This window comes from Leptidea sinapis, chromosome 3, assembly GCF_905404315.1.
Source record: "Leptidea sinapis chromosome 3, ilLepSina1.1, whole genome shotgun sequence".
Taxonomy (NCBI): Eukaryota; Metazoa; Arthropoda; class Insecta; order Lepidoptera; family Pieridae; genus Leptidea; species Leptidea sinapis.
Window position 1 is genome coordinate 15,197,734 of NC_066267.1, and position 13,740 is coordinate 15,211,473.

The following is a 13,740-nucleotide window of genomic DNA, read 5'->3' on the forward strand; positions in this document are numbered from 1 at the left end:
AAAATCCAGTGTGCATTTAACAAACATGGATTCGTTGGACGTTCCGCCGAATAATCCACCTCCTCCGCCACCCAAGCCTCGGCCAAAGATCACACTAACTATCCCAACCCCAGCAGCCACAACAAGAGGCCCCACCACCGCTTCTTCCGTCTACTGGGGTCAAACGAAGTACTACGGCAAAGTACCCCTAACCCCAGTTTCCCATATATCAGATCCTAATATCAATCCGTATTTTAACCCTTTCGTGCACATGTACCACAATAAAGCCTCGGAGTTCATGTTCAAACAGTTTGAAGGTTTTAAAGACTTTACAATGAACACGGCGAAGAGTGGTTTGAGTGCTGGTGAAAAGACCGCGTTCTGGTTTTATAATAAGTTGAAATTGTGGTCGAAGAAATGGTTCACGCATTTCTTTTTGACATTGTGTTTGTTGGTGTATAGTATACTTGGTGCCCTCATGTTCCAGGCCTTAGAAAGTAAGTAGAGTTTTGTTTTTTTTTCGTCACAACCATTTGGTCTTTAATCAGTTATTTTTGTCATCTCACGTTTCAAAAAAATAAGCTTACAATTAGAAAATTTATGATTATACAATATATACCGTAATATGTATTAAACAAGTGACAGTAAAGCTGTCTATCTGTCGGTTTTGACGAAAGTTAAGTATCCTAATTTTTAACAGATTATGTAAAAATAAATTTCATTGTTAAAATTGGATATCTGGCACGATATAATCTTACTATGCGATTTTTAACCGAAGTAGGGAATTAGAAATATATTTCTCTACATCCGCATCGATCATTTAAAATTTGTTTATAAATTTTATTTGTTTTTATAATTATAATATAAAATAATTTAAAGACGATTTGAATTGGGAAAATTTTAATTCGGAAAAATCTATTTCAAATGTGAAAATTACCTGTGTTATTTCATTTTTGATCTATCGAAAATGTTAGTAAATTATATTATTATAATAATAATCTGAGATAATAATAATGGAATGACAATTGCTAAAAATTACATTTATACGTTCTTTACACTGATAAAATGATTCGCGATTTTTGTTTACTAGAAGGACAAACACTTTTTTTTATTAGAGGCTTTCCTAATCTATACTAATATTATAAAGCTGCAGTGTTTGTTTGTTTGTTTGAACGCGCTAATCTCTGGTATTACTGGTCCGATTTGAATGATTCTTTCAGTGTTGGGTAGTCCATTTATCGAGAAAGGCTATAGGCTATGTTTTTTTTTGACAGTAAAGCTGTCTATCTGTCGGTTTTGACGAAAGTTAAGTATCCTAATTTTTAACAGATTATGTAAAAATAAATTTCATTGTTAAAATTGGATATCTGGCACGATATAATCTTACTATGCGATTTTTAACCGAAGTAGGGAATTAGAAATATATTTCTCTACATCCGCATCGATCATTTAAAATTTGTTTATAAATTTTATTTGTTTTTATAATTATAATATAAAATAATTTAAAGACGATTTGAATTGGGAAAATTTTAATTCGGAAAAATCTATTTCAAATGTGAAAATTACCTGTGTTATTTCATTTTTGATCTATCGAAAATGTTAGTAAATTATATTATTATAATAATAATCTGAGATAATAATAATGGAATGACAATTGCTAAAAATTACATTTATACGTTCTTTACACTGATAAAATGATTCGCGATTTTTGTTTACTAGAAGGACAAACACTTTTTTTTATTAGAGGCTTTCCTAATCTATACTAATATTATAAAGCTGCAGTGTTTGTTTGTTTGTTTGAACGCGCTAATCTCTGGTATTACTGGTCCGATTTGAATGATTCTTTCAGTGTTGGGTAGTCCATTTATCGAGAAAGGCTATAGGCTATGTTTTTTTTTCAAAATTAGGGATCCGTAATAAAATTGCTATTTTGTGACACAAGGTGTAAAATCGAAAACCTATTTTTTGCGTGCGCTGCAAAAACTATTGACAATAGAACAAAATGATGTACAGGCTGTAAAGGCAATATTTTATTACTTATAAAACTATCGCGTGAATTATACTTTATATGGCAAAACAACGTTTGCCGGGTCAGCTAGTGGAAAATAAAATCCAGCTGCCCTTGGTCATCAACATTATCAAACGTCCCAAGATGTGTTGCGGGACCTTATGATGGGAGTTTGCTTTTATGGGTTAAAGGTCCCTATGTCGCCACAAACTGTCCGTAAGTGGCTAAATTTCTAGTAAAATTAACTCCATAACATACATAAAATTTTAAGATAATTTTTACGTCTAGATGCTGTTAGGCAACGGATGACATCAGGCCAGGTTAATTATTTTGGTGTACATGAAAAGCTACCTTACACTAGCGATACGTATGTCATTTGGTTTTAGTGTGCGTGCGACGCTGAAAATAGAGGCTTACAGTTTGCCGTATATTGATTGGTATGATTTATGATGAAAAAATTGTAATGTTAATAACAAAGATATAAATTTTACACTATCTCGCATGGATGCTATTATATGATCCGAAAATCAAAATATGTGAGCAAAAAATGAGTAAGTCTTATGATAAAATGATAAATTTCTTGACTTACAAAATATTTTGAAGTTTCATTGAAATTGAATCCAAGTCCTTTCAGCGACGTTAAAAAATACGTGATGACATTACATAATATTGACATTATTTTGAAACACATATCGTTGTATTTCTTTCCTATTCTTTTCAACATAAGAACCTTTATTAATCTGTGATAATTAAGATAAAGCCTCGGAGTTCATGTTCAAACAGTTTGAAGGTTTTAAAGACTACAATGAACACGGCGAACAGTGGTTTGAGTGCTGGTGAAAAGATCGCGTTCTGGTTTTATAATAAGTTGAAATTGTGGTCGAAGAAATGGTTCACGCATCTCTTTTTGACGCTGTGTTTGTTGGTGTATAGTATACTTGGTGCCCTCATGTTCCAGGCCTTAGAAAGTAAGTAGAGTTTTGTTTTTTTTTCGTCACAACCATTTGGTCTTTAAGTAATCAGTGATTTTTGTTATCTCACGTTTCAAAAAAATAAGCTTACAATTAGAAAATTCATGATTATACAATATATACCGTAATATGTGATATACAAGTGACAGTAAAGCTGTCTATCTGTCGGTTTTGACGAAAGTTAAGTATCCAAATTTTCAACAGATAATGTAAAAATAAATTTTATTGTTAAAATTGGATATCTGGCACGATATAATCTTACTATGCGATTTTTAACAAAAGTAGGGAAAAAGAAATATATATCTCTACATCCGCATCGATCACTTAAATTTGGTTATAAATTTTATTTGTTTTTATAATTATAATATAAAATAATTTAAAGACGATTTGAATTGTGAAAATTTTAATTCGGAAAAGTCCATTTCTAATGTGAAAATTACCTATGTTATTTCATTTTTGATCTATCGAAAATGTTAGTAAATTATATTAATCATAATAATAATCTGAGATAATAATGACGGAATGACAATTACAAAAAATTACATTTATACGTTCTTTACACTGATAAAATGATTCGCGAGATTTTTTTTTTACTAGAAGGACAAACACTTTTTTTTTTTTTATTAGAATGGAAAGTAAAATCCAGCTGCCCAAGGTCATCAACATTATCAAACGCCCAAGATGTGTTGCGGGACCTTGTGATGGGAGTTTGCTTTTAGGGGTTAAAGGTCCTTATGTCGCCACAAACCGGCCGTACGTGGCTAAAATTCTAGTAAAACTAACGCCATAATATACATAAAATTTTAAGATAATTTTTACGTCTAGATGCTGTTAGGCAACGCATACACCAGGCCAGGTTTATTATTTTGGTGTACATGAAAAGCTACCTTACACTAGCGATACGTATGTCACCTGGTTTTAGTGTGCGTGCGACGCTGAAAATAGAGTCTTACAGTTTGCCGCAATTTTTTTCGACGTGGTCTCAGCTGTCAGAGTCTATCTCGAGGCATAAATTACCTACGATAAAATCAATTTATTGATTGGTATGATTTTGAAGGACCAAAGATTTAAAAGATTGTAATGTTAATAACGAAGATATCAATTCTAGACTCTTTTTTTTACTGAAAATAAGGGACGAGACGAGCAGGCCATTCAGCTGATGGTTTGATACGTCCTGTCCATACTCTCTCGCATGGATGCTAGAATACGATCCGAAAATCAAAATATGTGAGCAAAAAATGAGTAAGTCTTATGATAAAATGATAAATTTGTTGACTTATAAAATATTTTGAAGTTTCATTGAAATTGAATCCAAGACCTTTCAGCAACGTGAAAACATACGTGATGAAATTATATACATTATTTTGAAACACATATCGTTGTTTTTATTCCCTATTCTTTTCAACATAAGCACCTTTATTAATCTGTGATAATTAAGACACGCATATCAAGTCAAGTATTTTTCATGAATCTATTTGAATAAAAATTTATTTTTGATATTTTTATGTAATTTGCCGCATAGGCATGACAAGTTTGTGTTCCTAGTTAACATTATGGTTATGACAGTTTCTAGCAAATTCACTTATGTGCCTATGTACGTACATAAAATTATCAAGAATATATTGAGAGGCAACAGTTTAAATGTTTATTTCCTAAAATTTTGCTCTCAATGATTCTTACAAAGATTTAAAATACCTGCAGTTGCTTATAATGTAAGACTGGTATTAACTATTAAAGTGTAATATGGAAATGAGAAGGAGAGACAGCATAATTCCCATGTAACAGGTTTACGTAACTGGTGAACTTGGGCAGAAATTATCTCCGCGTGAAGCGAGACTGAATAAATTACTTTAAATATTACTTCAGTTGTTTTGGGATGAAATATCTCTTTGGCACTCAGTTAGTGATAGGTTCTTTAAGGCTTTATTCATCGCAAATTTTGTGAAGGTAATCTTGTATAACGGTTATTCTTAATCACTTAATACATGAAATTTAAATGCTTGTATGTGTTGGGATTTTATTCATTTAATACATTTTTACCGAAAATTTTAGGCTTTGGTATTTTGGGTTTCTATCTTGCTGTACTTCTTTTTTTTTATGGAATAGGAGGACAAACGTGCATATGGGTCACCTGGTGTTAAGTGATCACCGCCGCCCACATTCTCTTGCAACACCAGAGGAATCACAAGAGCGTTGCCGGCCTTTAAGGAAGGTGTACGCGCTTTTTTTGAAGGTACCCATGTCGTATCGTCCCGGAAACACCGCACAAGGAAACTCATTCCACAGCTTTGTAGTACGTGGAAGAAAGCTCTTTGAAAACCGCACTGTGGAGGACCGCCACACATCCAGATGGTGGGGATGATATCCTAACTTGTGGCGTGTCGTGTGAAGGTGGAACTTCGTTGGAGATGTCCGTTAGAAATCTATTGGACAACAGAGCAAAAATTTGTGTTGAATAGTTAGTGATATTTTAATACTCATATTTTCTTATCATTTTACACAAAGTACAATGTATTCAGTAGGTACATATGGAATTTAAATTTTTGTAAGTATTAAAACAAGTAGTGCAGTAAAGCAACAATTACTTTGTTATTTTATCAAATGAGTAATTCTTGTAAATATGTTTTCATGTATTTCTGAAATGATTCATACCAAAGACTTACAATATACTATCGTATATACTAACAAAGTGTGCAATAGAGAAGATATCGGAGGAGAAGATATATGATATTTCTTGCCACGCCTAGCCACTTTGTGGAATCAATTCTTCTTTGTCGTACACTCTTGTCAGAGTGGTCGTGGTTGCGCTGACGAGGTACATGGTGGGGTGTTCGGTGAGTCAATATCCTTTCTGAGGGTAGATCTCCTGGCGATGTGCTTCCATTTCTGACGGTTAGAGGCGTTGTGGGTACACTGGACTATGGTGGACTCAGTAGCCTTTGTGATGGCGTCTATCCAGCGGGTTGGCGATCGACCGCGTGCTCTCTTGCCTTCCACCTGGCCCTGAACTACCAGTCTCTCCATCGAGTTCTCATTTCTAGAGACGTGACCAAAGAACTTCAGTATTCTTAGTTGCACAATTGACGATAGTCTGCCTTTAATACGAAGCTCTTTGAGGATGGATAAATTGGTGCGAAATGCCGTCCACGGGATCTTTAGGAGGCGTCTCCAATTGATATCAATTACCTGCTGATGTTTTCCCGAAACGATACGACTTCGGGACCTTCAAGAATAGAGCATACTCCTTATAGGTCGGAAACGCATTTTTTTTATTTTATGAAAATAAGGGATGAGACGAGCAGAACTTTCAGCTGATGGTAACTGATACGCCCTGTCCATTACAATGCAATGCCGCTCATGTTTCTTGAAAAACCCCAAAAATTCTGAGCGGCACTACAATCGCGCTCGTCACATGAATGTAAAGTCTCATTTGCCCAGTAATTTCACTAGCTACAGCGCCCTTCAAACCGAAACACAATAATGTTTACACATTACTGCTTTACGGCCGTAATAGGCGCCGTTGTGGTACCCATAATCTAGCCGGCATCCTGTGCAAAGAAGCCTCCCACTGGTAAACAATAAGCTAAGACAATCCAATGCAAAAGTCAAGCTCTCGTTTTATAAATATGTTTCTATAAATCTCACCCTAAGTCTAAGATATACTTTAAAAGGACAGACTGAAGAAAATACAAAAAACGCATTCCCCTCTGATTACAGAACCGTTATAATAAATTATTTAGTCATTGAAATTTACAAAAGAATGACCTCATTTACTTTTATCGGCACATCTACAGAAAAACTTCGCTAGCTGAAAAAACTGTAATGAATATACATTTTGTAACACAGTTACATTCAAATCACACAATAATTATTATGTCTCATTGTCTTAACAACAAAAATGTGACAAAGCCACGAAAAAATTACTGACGAACAACACAATATATTTGTATAATGAGCGTTCTCTCAGAATAAATCATTTAAATTAAAAACAACAAATCCCTACTAATATAAATGAAAATGAAAATTTGTTACGCTTTTACGTCGGAGCTATTGAACCGATTTTGATGATATTTGGTACAGCGATAGACTCTAGTCTACCTATCTATCTATCTATCTATCTATCTCTACTCTATCTATCTATCCTTTTCCAAGCTCTAGCTTGGAAAAGGACATGTGCTACATTTAAACCCAGAAGAAACCATTGTTCGCGCGGGATTTGTGAAAAACTTAAATTCACGTCTTTCAGCTATAACTGTACCAGAATTTGGTTAAATTTGCCATAGCAATTTTCCTCGAAATGAATATCATATGAATATATATGAATCTTTCATAAAATATATTGGGAACGGGAGCGAAAACGGGAACCGGAACTGGAATAGGACGTGAGATAATCATCAGTTCCAAACTTACTTATATTTTTTAAAACCCTTTATATACGCGGACGAAGTCGCGGGCATCAGCTAGTAATATGTTATAAATGTTTTCCAGTTAGTCAAACTTTACATTTAATTTAAAATTCCAGCCGTTTTTATGAGGTTTATGAGAGACAGTGCCCTGTTCGACCGAGGGGCAGACTGACGGCAAACTGTTAGAAACAGGGTTCCAGTCAGCTACCCCACGGGTAAGGGACCCAAAAATCTCATGGTTGATTTCTTGTTGAGTTATCACTATTATAAAACAAAGTCCTTCGCCGCGTCTGTCTGTCTGTCTGTTCTCGATAAACACGAAAACTGCTACATCGAATTGCATGCTGTTTTCACCAATGGATAGTGTGGTTCTCGAGGAAGGTTAAGGTATGTAATTTGTTAAGTTTTGGTATATATGAACGGTATTTGTTGGAAGTGTCGGAAAAAATTAACCGTCTGGGAGATTTCAACGAAAACGCTGTCTAAACCCTTTGAGATGTAAGAAAATAATGTATGGCGGAATTATGTATCTTATATAGGTCTACAGAAAAGTTCATGATGACATATGTATATCTATTGAGGATAACATGTTATTTCCATTTTAATATTTTGCTATTTACAGAATATTGTCTGTCGGGTCAGCTAGTTATATGAATAAACGATAAAAAGATGTTGTACAATTGACATTAATTACTTGTAACGTTGGAACTGTACATCGCATTACATTGTTGGCTTAAAAAAGTTTACAATAAACTTTTCTTTCTACAAAACTTTCTTGCTAAATTAAATTAAAATGCCAATAGCTATAGGGAGTTCTGCGGAACCATACCGTATTCGGCGGTTGTCTGGTAACATGCGCTATTGAATAGTTTTCTCATAAAAAACATGTTTATTTCTTATTTTTCATTTTTCTCTTCCAACGCATTTACCACGGGGAGTGTTCCGAAGAGCTGTTTCACCTGATCCCTGCCGCCGAATTCCACCTTCGCACGACGCGCCACAAATTAGGATATCTTCCCCACCATCTGGATGTGTGGCGCACGATAACGATACGAAACAGCTACCTTCAAAACAAGCGCGTACACCTTCCTCTGGTATTGCAAGAGAATGTGGGAAGCGGTGATCACTTAACAAGTTCAGTTCGTAAACGCTAGATTGTCCTCTGTTTCCATAAAAAAGACTTCGTTCAGTGCTAACTACCTTTTTCATACGAATATTATAACTGTCTATCATATTTATTAACATGATATTACAATTAGTAACACCGGCGCATATTTGCACATGCTTTGTTCAAAATTAGGTTAATCCCCGCACTAAAGCTGTTACGATGCATTACTACGATAAATTCATTGTGCCCTCCTTTCGTAGCACCTGAGTGAAAATTTAATATTTATCAAACCACGTTATCGCGTAGAGGAGAGTTTAAACTGTAAGATGAGTATTTTATAATGTATTGAATTTGTTATTTATGCTTTTAAGCTGTCGTGTTTGATTTATAACCAAATTTGCTTCTATTTATTCACTTTATGTTGCCTAAATAATAACAATTTTAAAATCATCTATTTCAGAATTATAAGTAAATATATATCTTTATATATATAAATCCAGTGTCCTGATGTTTGTTCCCAGTGAACTGTGAAGACCATGAAGTACAGTTTAATCGAACTTGAGAGTTAAGAAATTTTTTATTTCGATTTTTGACCCATATTTTTTTTTCCAATTCAATCCAAGAGAGAATTTATTGATGGACGGTTTGACAGTTCTGCTGTGAAACAATTACATTATAACAACAGGGAGAATTTTTGATGTTATGTAATATTATTGACAATTTTTCATAAAAAACATTTGTTAAACGTTAAACAAACCAATGTTTGTCGGGTCAGCTATTATCACTGAGCCAATAACAAACTAATAACATATTGTTTCGATTTACAAGAGCGACATCTCAAGTCAATTTTCTAATATGCAAATATCGGGGTTGAGCAGGTATACGGTCTTCTTGGGTATCACGTTAGATAACAAGCTTCAGTGGGGTCCACATATACTCATCTAGCAGATAGACTCAGCTCTGCGGCATATGCAGTTAGAAAAATTAAAGAGTACACGAATGTTGCGACCGCTAGATTAGTGTACTTTAGTTATTTTCACAGCATCATGACGTACGGTATATTACTATGGGGTCATGCTGCTGACATTGATATAGTGTTTGCACTGCAAAAGAGAGCTGTTCGTGCTATATATCAGCTTGGTTATAGACAGTCTCTCAAAGTAAAATTTAAAGAAATAAATATTATGACTGTTCATTATCAGTACATTTATGAAAATTTAATATATGTTCACAAAAATCGTCACCTTTTTGCTCTTAATAGTGATTTTCATTATTATAACACTAGAAATAAGGGATTGCTTGTAACTAATTCTAGTAGGCTTCATAAGATACATAATAGCTTTAAGGATAAATGTATACACTTCTACAATAAAGTCCCAGCCACTGTTCAGGCATTATCAATAAATAAATTTAAATGTTTTATAAAAAAATGGCTCTGTCGTAAATCCTACTACTCCACTGCTGAATATCTAAATGATCGGACAGCCTGGGACTAGATTGTGATTATTTTATAGCGATAGAAATGACTGTACAATATTGTATATTTTTATTGAAAAGAGCACAAAAAAAAGGATGCTGGGAGAGTTTCTTGCGTCGCTTCTTCTCTCTCAGAGCGCCATTTGTTTCCGAAGCGGTAGTAATATCTAGTAGTATAAGAAATGACATCAAAAAGAATTCCAAAGGAATCAATTTTGAGAAAATAAATGCCTTTTCTGCCTTTTATGTCTTTTCTGCCTTTATCAACTGTAAAGTAGATCCTGTAGATGAAGGCACAACCTGAGAGTTTAATAAGATATACAAGATTTATCAACGATACGTCACTCTAACGGTTAGCTCTGTGGAAGAGCGATCCCACGGAACGCCAGAGGTCGCGGGTTCTAGTCCCGCATCGTTCATAAATTTTGTTTTCAAATTTAATTTGTGTAATATAATTATTTTATCGGCTCAGTGGTAATCTAAGTGACTCTGTTCGGAGCACTCAGTTACACTTCATGAGTGACGCCGATTGATCTTAGCTCGAGTTAAGCACTCTACTTACGATTAAGTGAGAAAATTCCCAAATTGATACTGGATTATAAAACGCACATTTGACGATACGTGCAAAATATACCACACCAGTCAGGCTATATTATTCTATGTTACAAAACTTTTTAAATGTAATATATAAAATTCTCATGTCGCGGTGTTTGTAGTTAAACTCCTTCGAAACGGCTTAACCGATTCTCATGAAATTTTGAGTGCATATTGGGTAGGTCTGAGAATAGGACAACATCTATTTTTCAGCCCCATAAATGTTATCCCACGCCAAATTTCAAATTTTTATTTTTTTGACATTTTTTTTAATTTGATTATGAGTCAGCATTAAAAATACATACAACTTCAAATTTTCATCCATCTACGATCAACAGTTACTTTTGTATCGCAATTTTAATATCGGCAATACAACGTTTGCGGGTCAGCTAGTTAACTTATAAATTTAAAACTAAACTGCAAAAGTAATGATCGAATTTGTAAAAGGAAGTCACGATCGTGTAAAAGATAGTGGTCTATGCAAAAGATTAAATTTTCGAATCAAAAGAATAGCTTCCGAAAATACGCTAAGTTCAACAATTTAGTTAATACGTCAAGATAGAGTCTCTTGTTGTTTGACAACCGATAAAAACAGGCCAGGAATATTAATATAGTGTGCGTGACAAGCTACGTCTAACACTCGCGATTTGTATGACACTTTGTGTTTAGTGTGTCACGCACACTATATCTATTGCTCAAAATAGAGTTTAGTTCTAAACACAATTTTTTTCAGCGTTTTCACAGCTGTCACAGTATCTATACGTATAAATGATCTATTTTTAACAACTGTATCGAAAAAATATTAACAAAGTTCGATGTTCAACTCAATGATTTTTGAAATCTATACCAATTTTGTTACTTACCAGTTATTTAAAACAATAGGTACTTTAAGAAGTTTAAAAATCTTTTTTAATTACGTACGGTGAAACTCTTACAAAGTTTTATCCTTTACAAATCCTTAGAGGGCCCTTTATACAACTTTGAACAGCATGTAAGGGCCTTTCTTTAAACTTCGTTGTGAAATACATAATTAAAATTATTAACGAGCCAATTAAAACTTTTCTTAAAGTCTCGTTGTGAAGGAACATGTTACTCATAATAAAATATATATTTTGTATATAAAATTACTACTCTTTGAGAATTACCTCGTTACTGAGAGAATTCTGACAAACTTCTTAACGAGCTTTTAATTAAATCAAATGTTATTTAATTATTAGTAAGTTGTGGATATACCTACGATATACCTACGGTGAAGGATTATTATGTTTAGGTTTGAACTAAATATTCCAAGGGATAGGTTTTAGTTATAAAATGGGATTTGAAAAAAAAAAATGGTTGCACGCCGGGAGTGCCGTCAGAAGTGAAAACTAGAACATTAAGGTTGTGCATATTTGAATATCTTCGCACGAATTATCAGTATAAAAGTACTAGCATTTATGTGGTTAACTACAATATTCATTTATTGCGCTATCTATATATAAAATCCTTCAGAAAAAAGAACTATCATCCATTATCTCAACGACTGTCTTAGGAATTTTCGATCAGGCCACGTGTCCTGACTCGAGTTTAACATTTTATACCCATCCCAAGAAAAGAAACTTTCATTTCAATAAAAAGTACAACAACAATCGGACCAATTACTATAATACATACACTATAATATTTTTTAGAACTGGAAGTTATATTAATGTAAAAAAAATGTATATATTTAGAGTAAATTTTTGGAATTCTAAGACAATTAAGGCCTTAAGAACTTACAAAATCCATATTTCCAAGTCGATATAGCATGACTATATTTAAATTTGTAAATAGTGATACACAAGCCGGTGGCTTGTCGCTTGTAAAGGTTGGGTTTCTTTATTAAATAATTAACATAAAGGATAGACTTTGGAATATGAAACAACATGACATCGAATTTACATTTTAATAAGATTTCGAATATGTTTTACTGACAGATTTTACGCTCTGAGCCCTAAAACAAACAACATGTTGATTTATAATTTTATATTAGTTTTTATAGTCCACGCAGCACAGGGCAGAGCAGATTATCCACATTATTGATTACTAATCTGAATAAATGTACCAACACAAAAAAATTAAAAGCTATAAGAACAACTTTTATGAAAGTAGTATACTAAACAAATGCATCATACCGAGAAAAAACTTGTTTTACTGCAAAGAAAATTGGTAATTCATAAAAGCTCTGAAGTATTAACTTTAACCAACAGAAAGCATTAGCAACCTACAAGTAAGATTTAAGGGTATGTGTAACAGGATATAGTAGTGTTCATAGCTCCAAATGCTATATTTTCACCACAAAACTTGTCTAAAAACACCTCGTTTGTATGTTTTGTGTTTACCCTTCGCCTTAATTCTTAATTTGTTACTATTTAATTGAATTAGTGCGCCGTGAACCTTAGTTGTATGATTCTAACCATCCACACAATTCAAACAAGATAAGTATTTAAACTGTATTGTTCTGTGCTGTGTCACCTGCGTCTCAGCACACGCTTAGCCTTACGCTTGCACATTTAAAACACAGAGCTGCTCACATTGTCGGGGATCCAGTGCTCTGTGAACGGCTGGTTCACTTGGCGTTGCGTAGAGACGTCGTTTCATTGTGTGTCTTCAAACATTTATTACGGAGAGTGTTCAGAAGACCTGTTAGACTTGCAACCGTATGAAAAAAATTATGATATCATCCCCACCATTCGGATGTTTGGCGTACCTACTATAGGGTTTTCAGGGAAATTTCAACCAAACTATGGAATGAGCATCCTTGTACAGTATTTCCAAGACAATACTGTATGGGTACCATCAAAAAAAACACCATACACTTTTTAAAAGGCCACCAACATTTGAGGCGAAGGTGATCAATTAACATCAAACATTAGTGCTTCATGGCAGAAAAGGTCGCAGTAACTTCTCCTTTTTCATGACACTCTTGGCAGAGCGGTCGTGGTCATCGCGAAGTGATCTTTTGGAGCAGGTGTAATTCGCCTCACGAACAGTCGCCACTTTTTTTTCTTTCACCCGACAGTCTGGTACACTCGTTCAATGCACTGCCCGCAGCAGACTTCATGTGTTTGGTCCATCGCATGGGCGACCTTCCTCGCTTTCCCGTGCCCGTCACTTTGCCCTGCACGACAAGGCGCTTAATGGACTCACTCTCGCGTTGGGAGACGTGTCCGAAGAACG

The 13,740-nt window shown here is 34.3% G+C and overlaps 1 protein-coding gene across 1 annotated transcript in view; it reads left to right on the top strand.

The window, feature by feature from the left end:
- The first annotated feature begins 2,895 nt into the window (after positions 1–2,895).
- The window catches only part of LOC126979324 (potassium channel subfamily K member 18), a 70,690-nt gene continuing 59,845 nt past the window's right edge, over positions 2,896–13,740 (top strand). Inside the window, exon 1 of the mRNA XM_050828567.1 lies at positions 2,896–2,955. Within this exon, the coding sequence (XP_050684524.1) occupies positions 2,937–2,955 (19 nt within the window). The 5' untranslated portion in view covers positions 2,896–2,936. The remainder of the gene's footprint in view (positions 2,956–13,740) is intronic.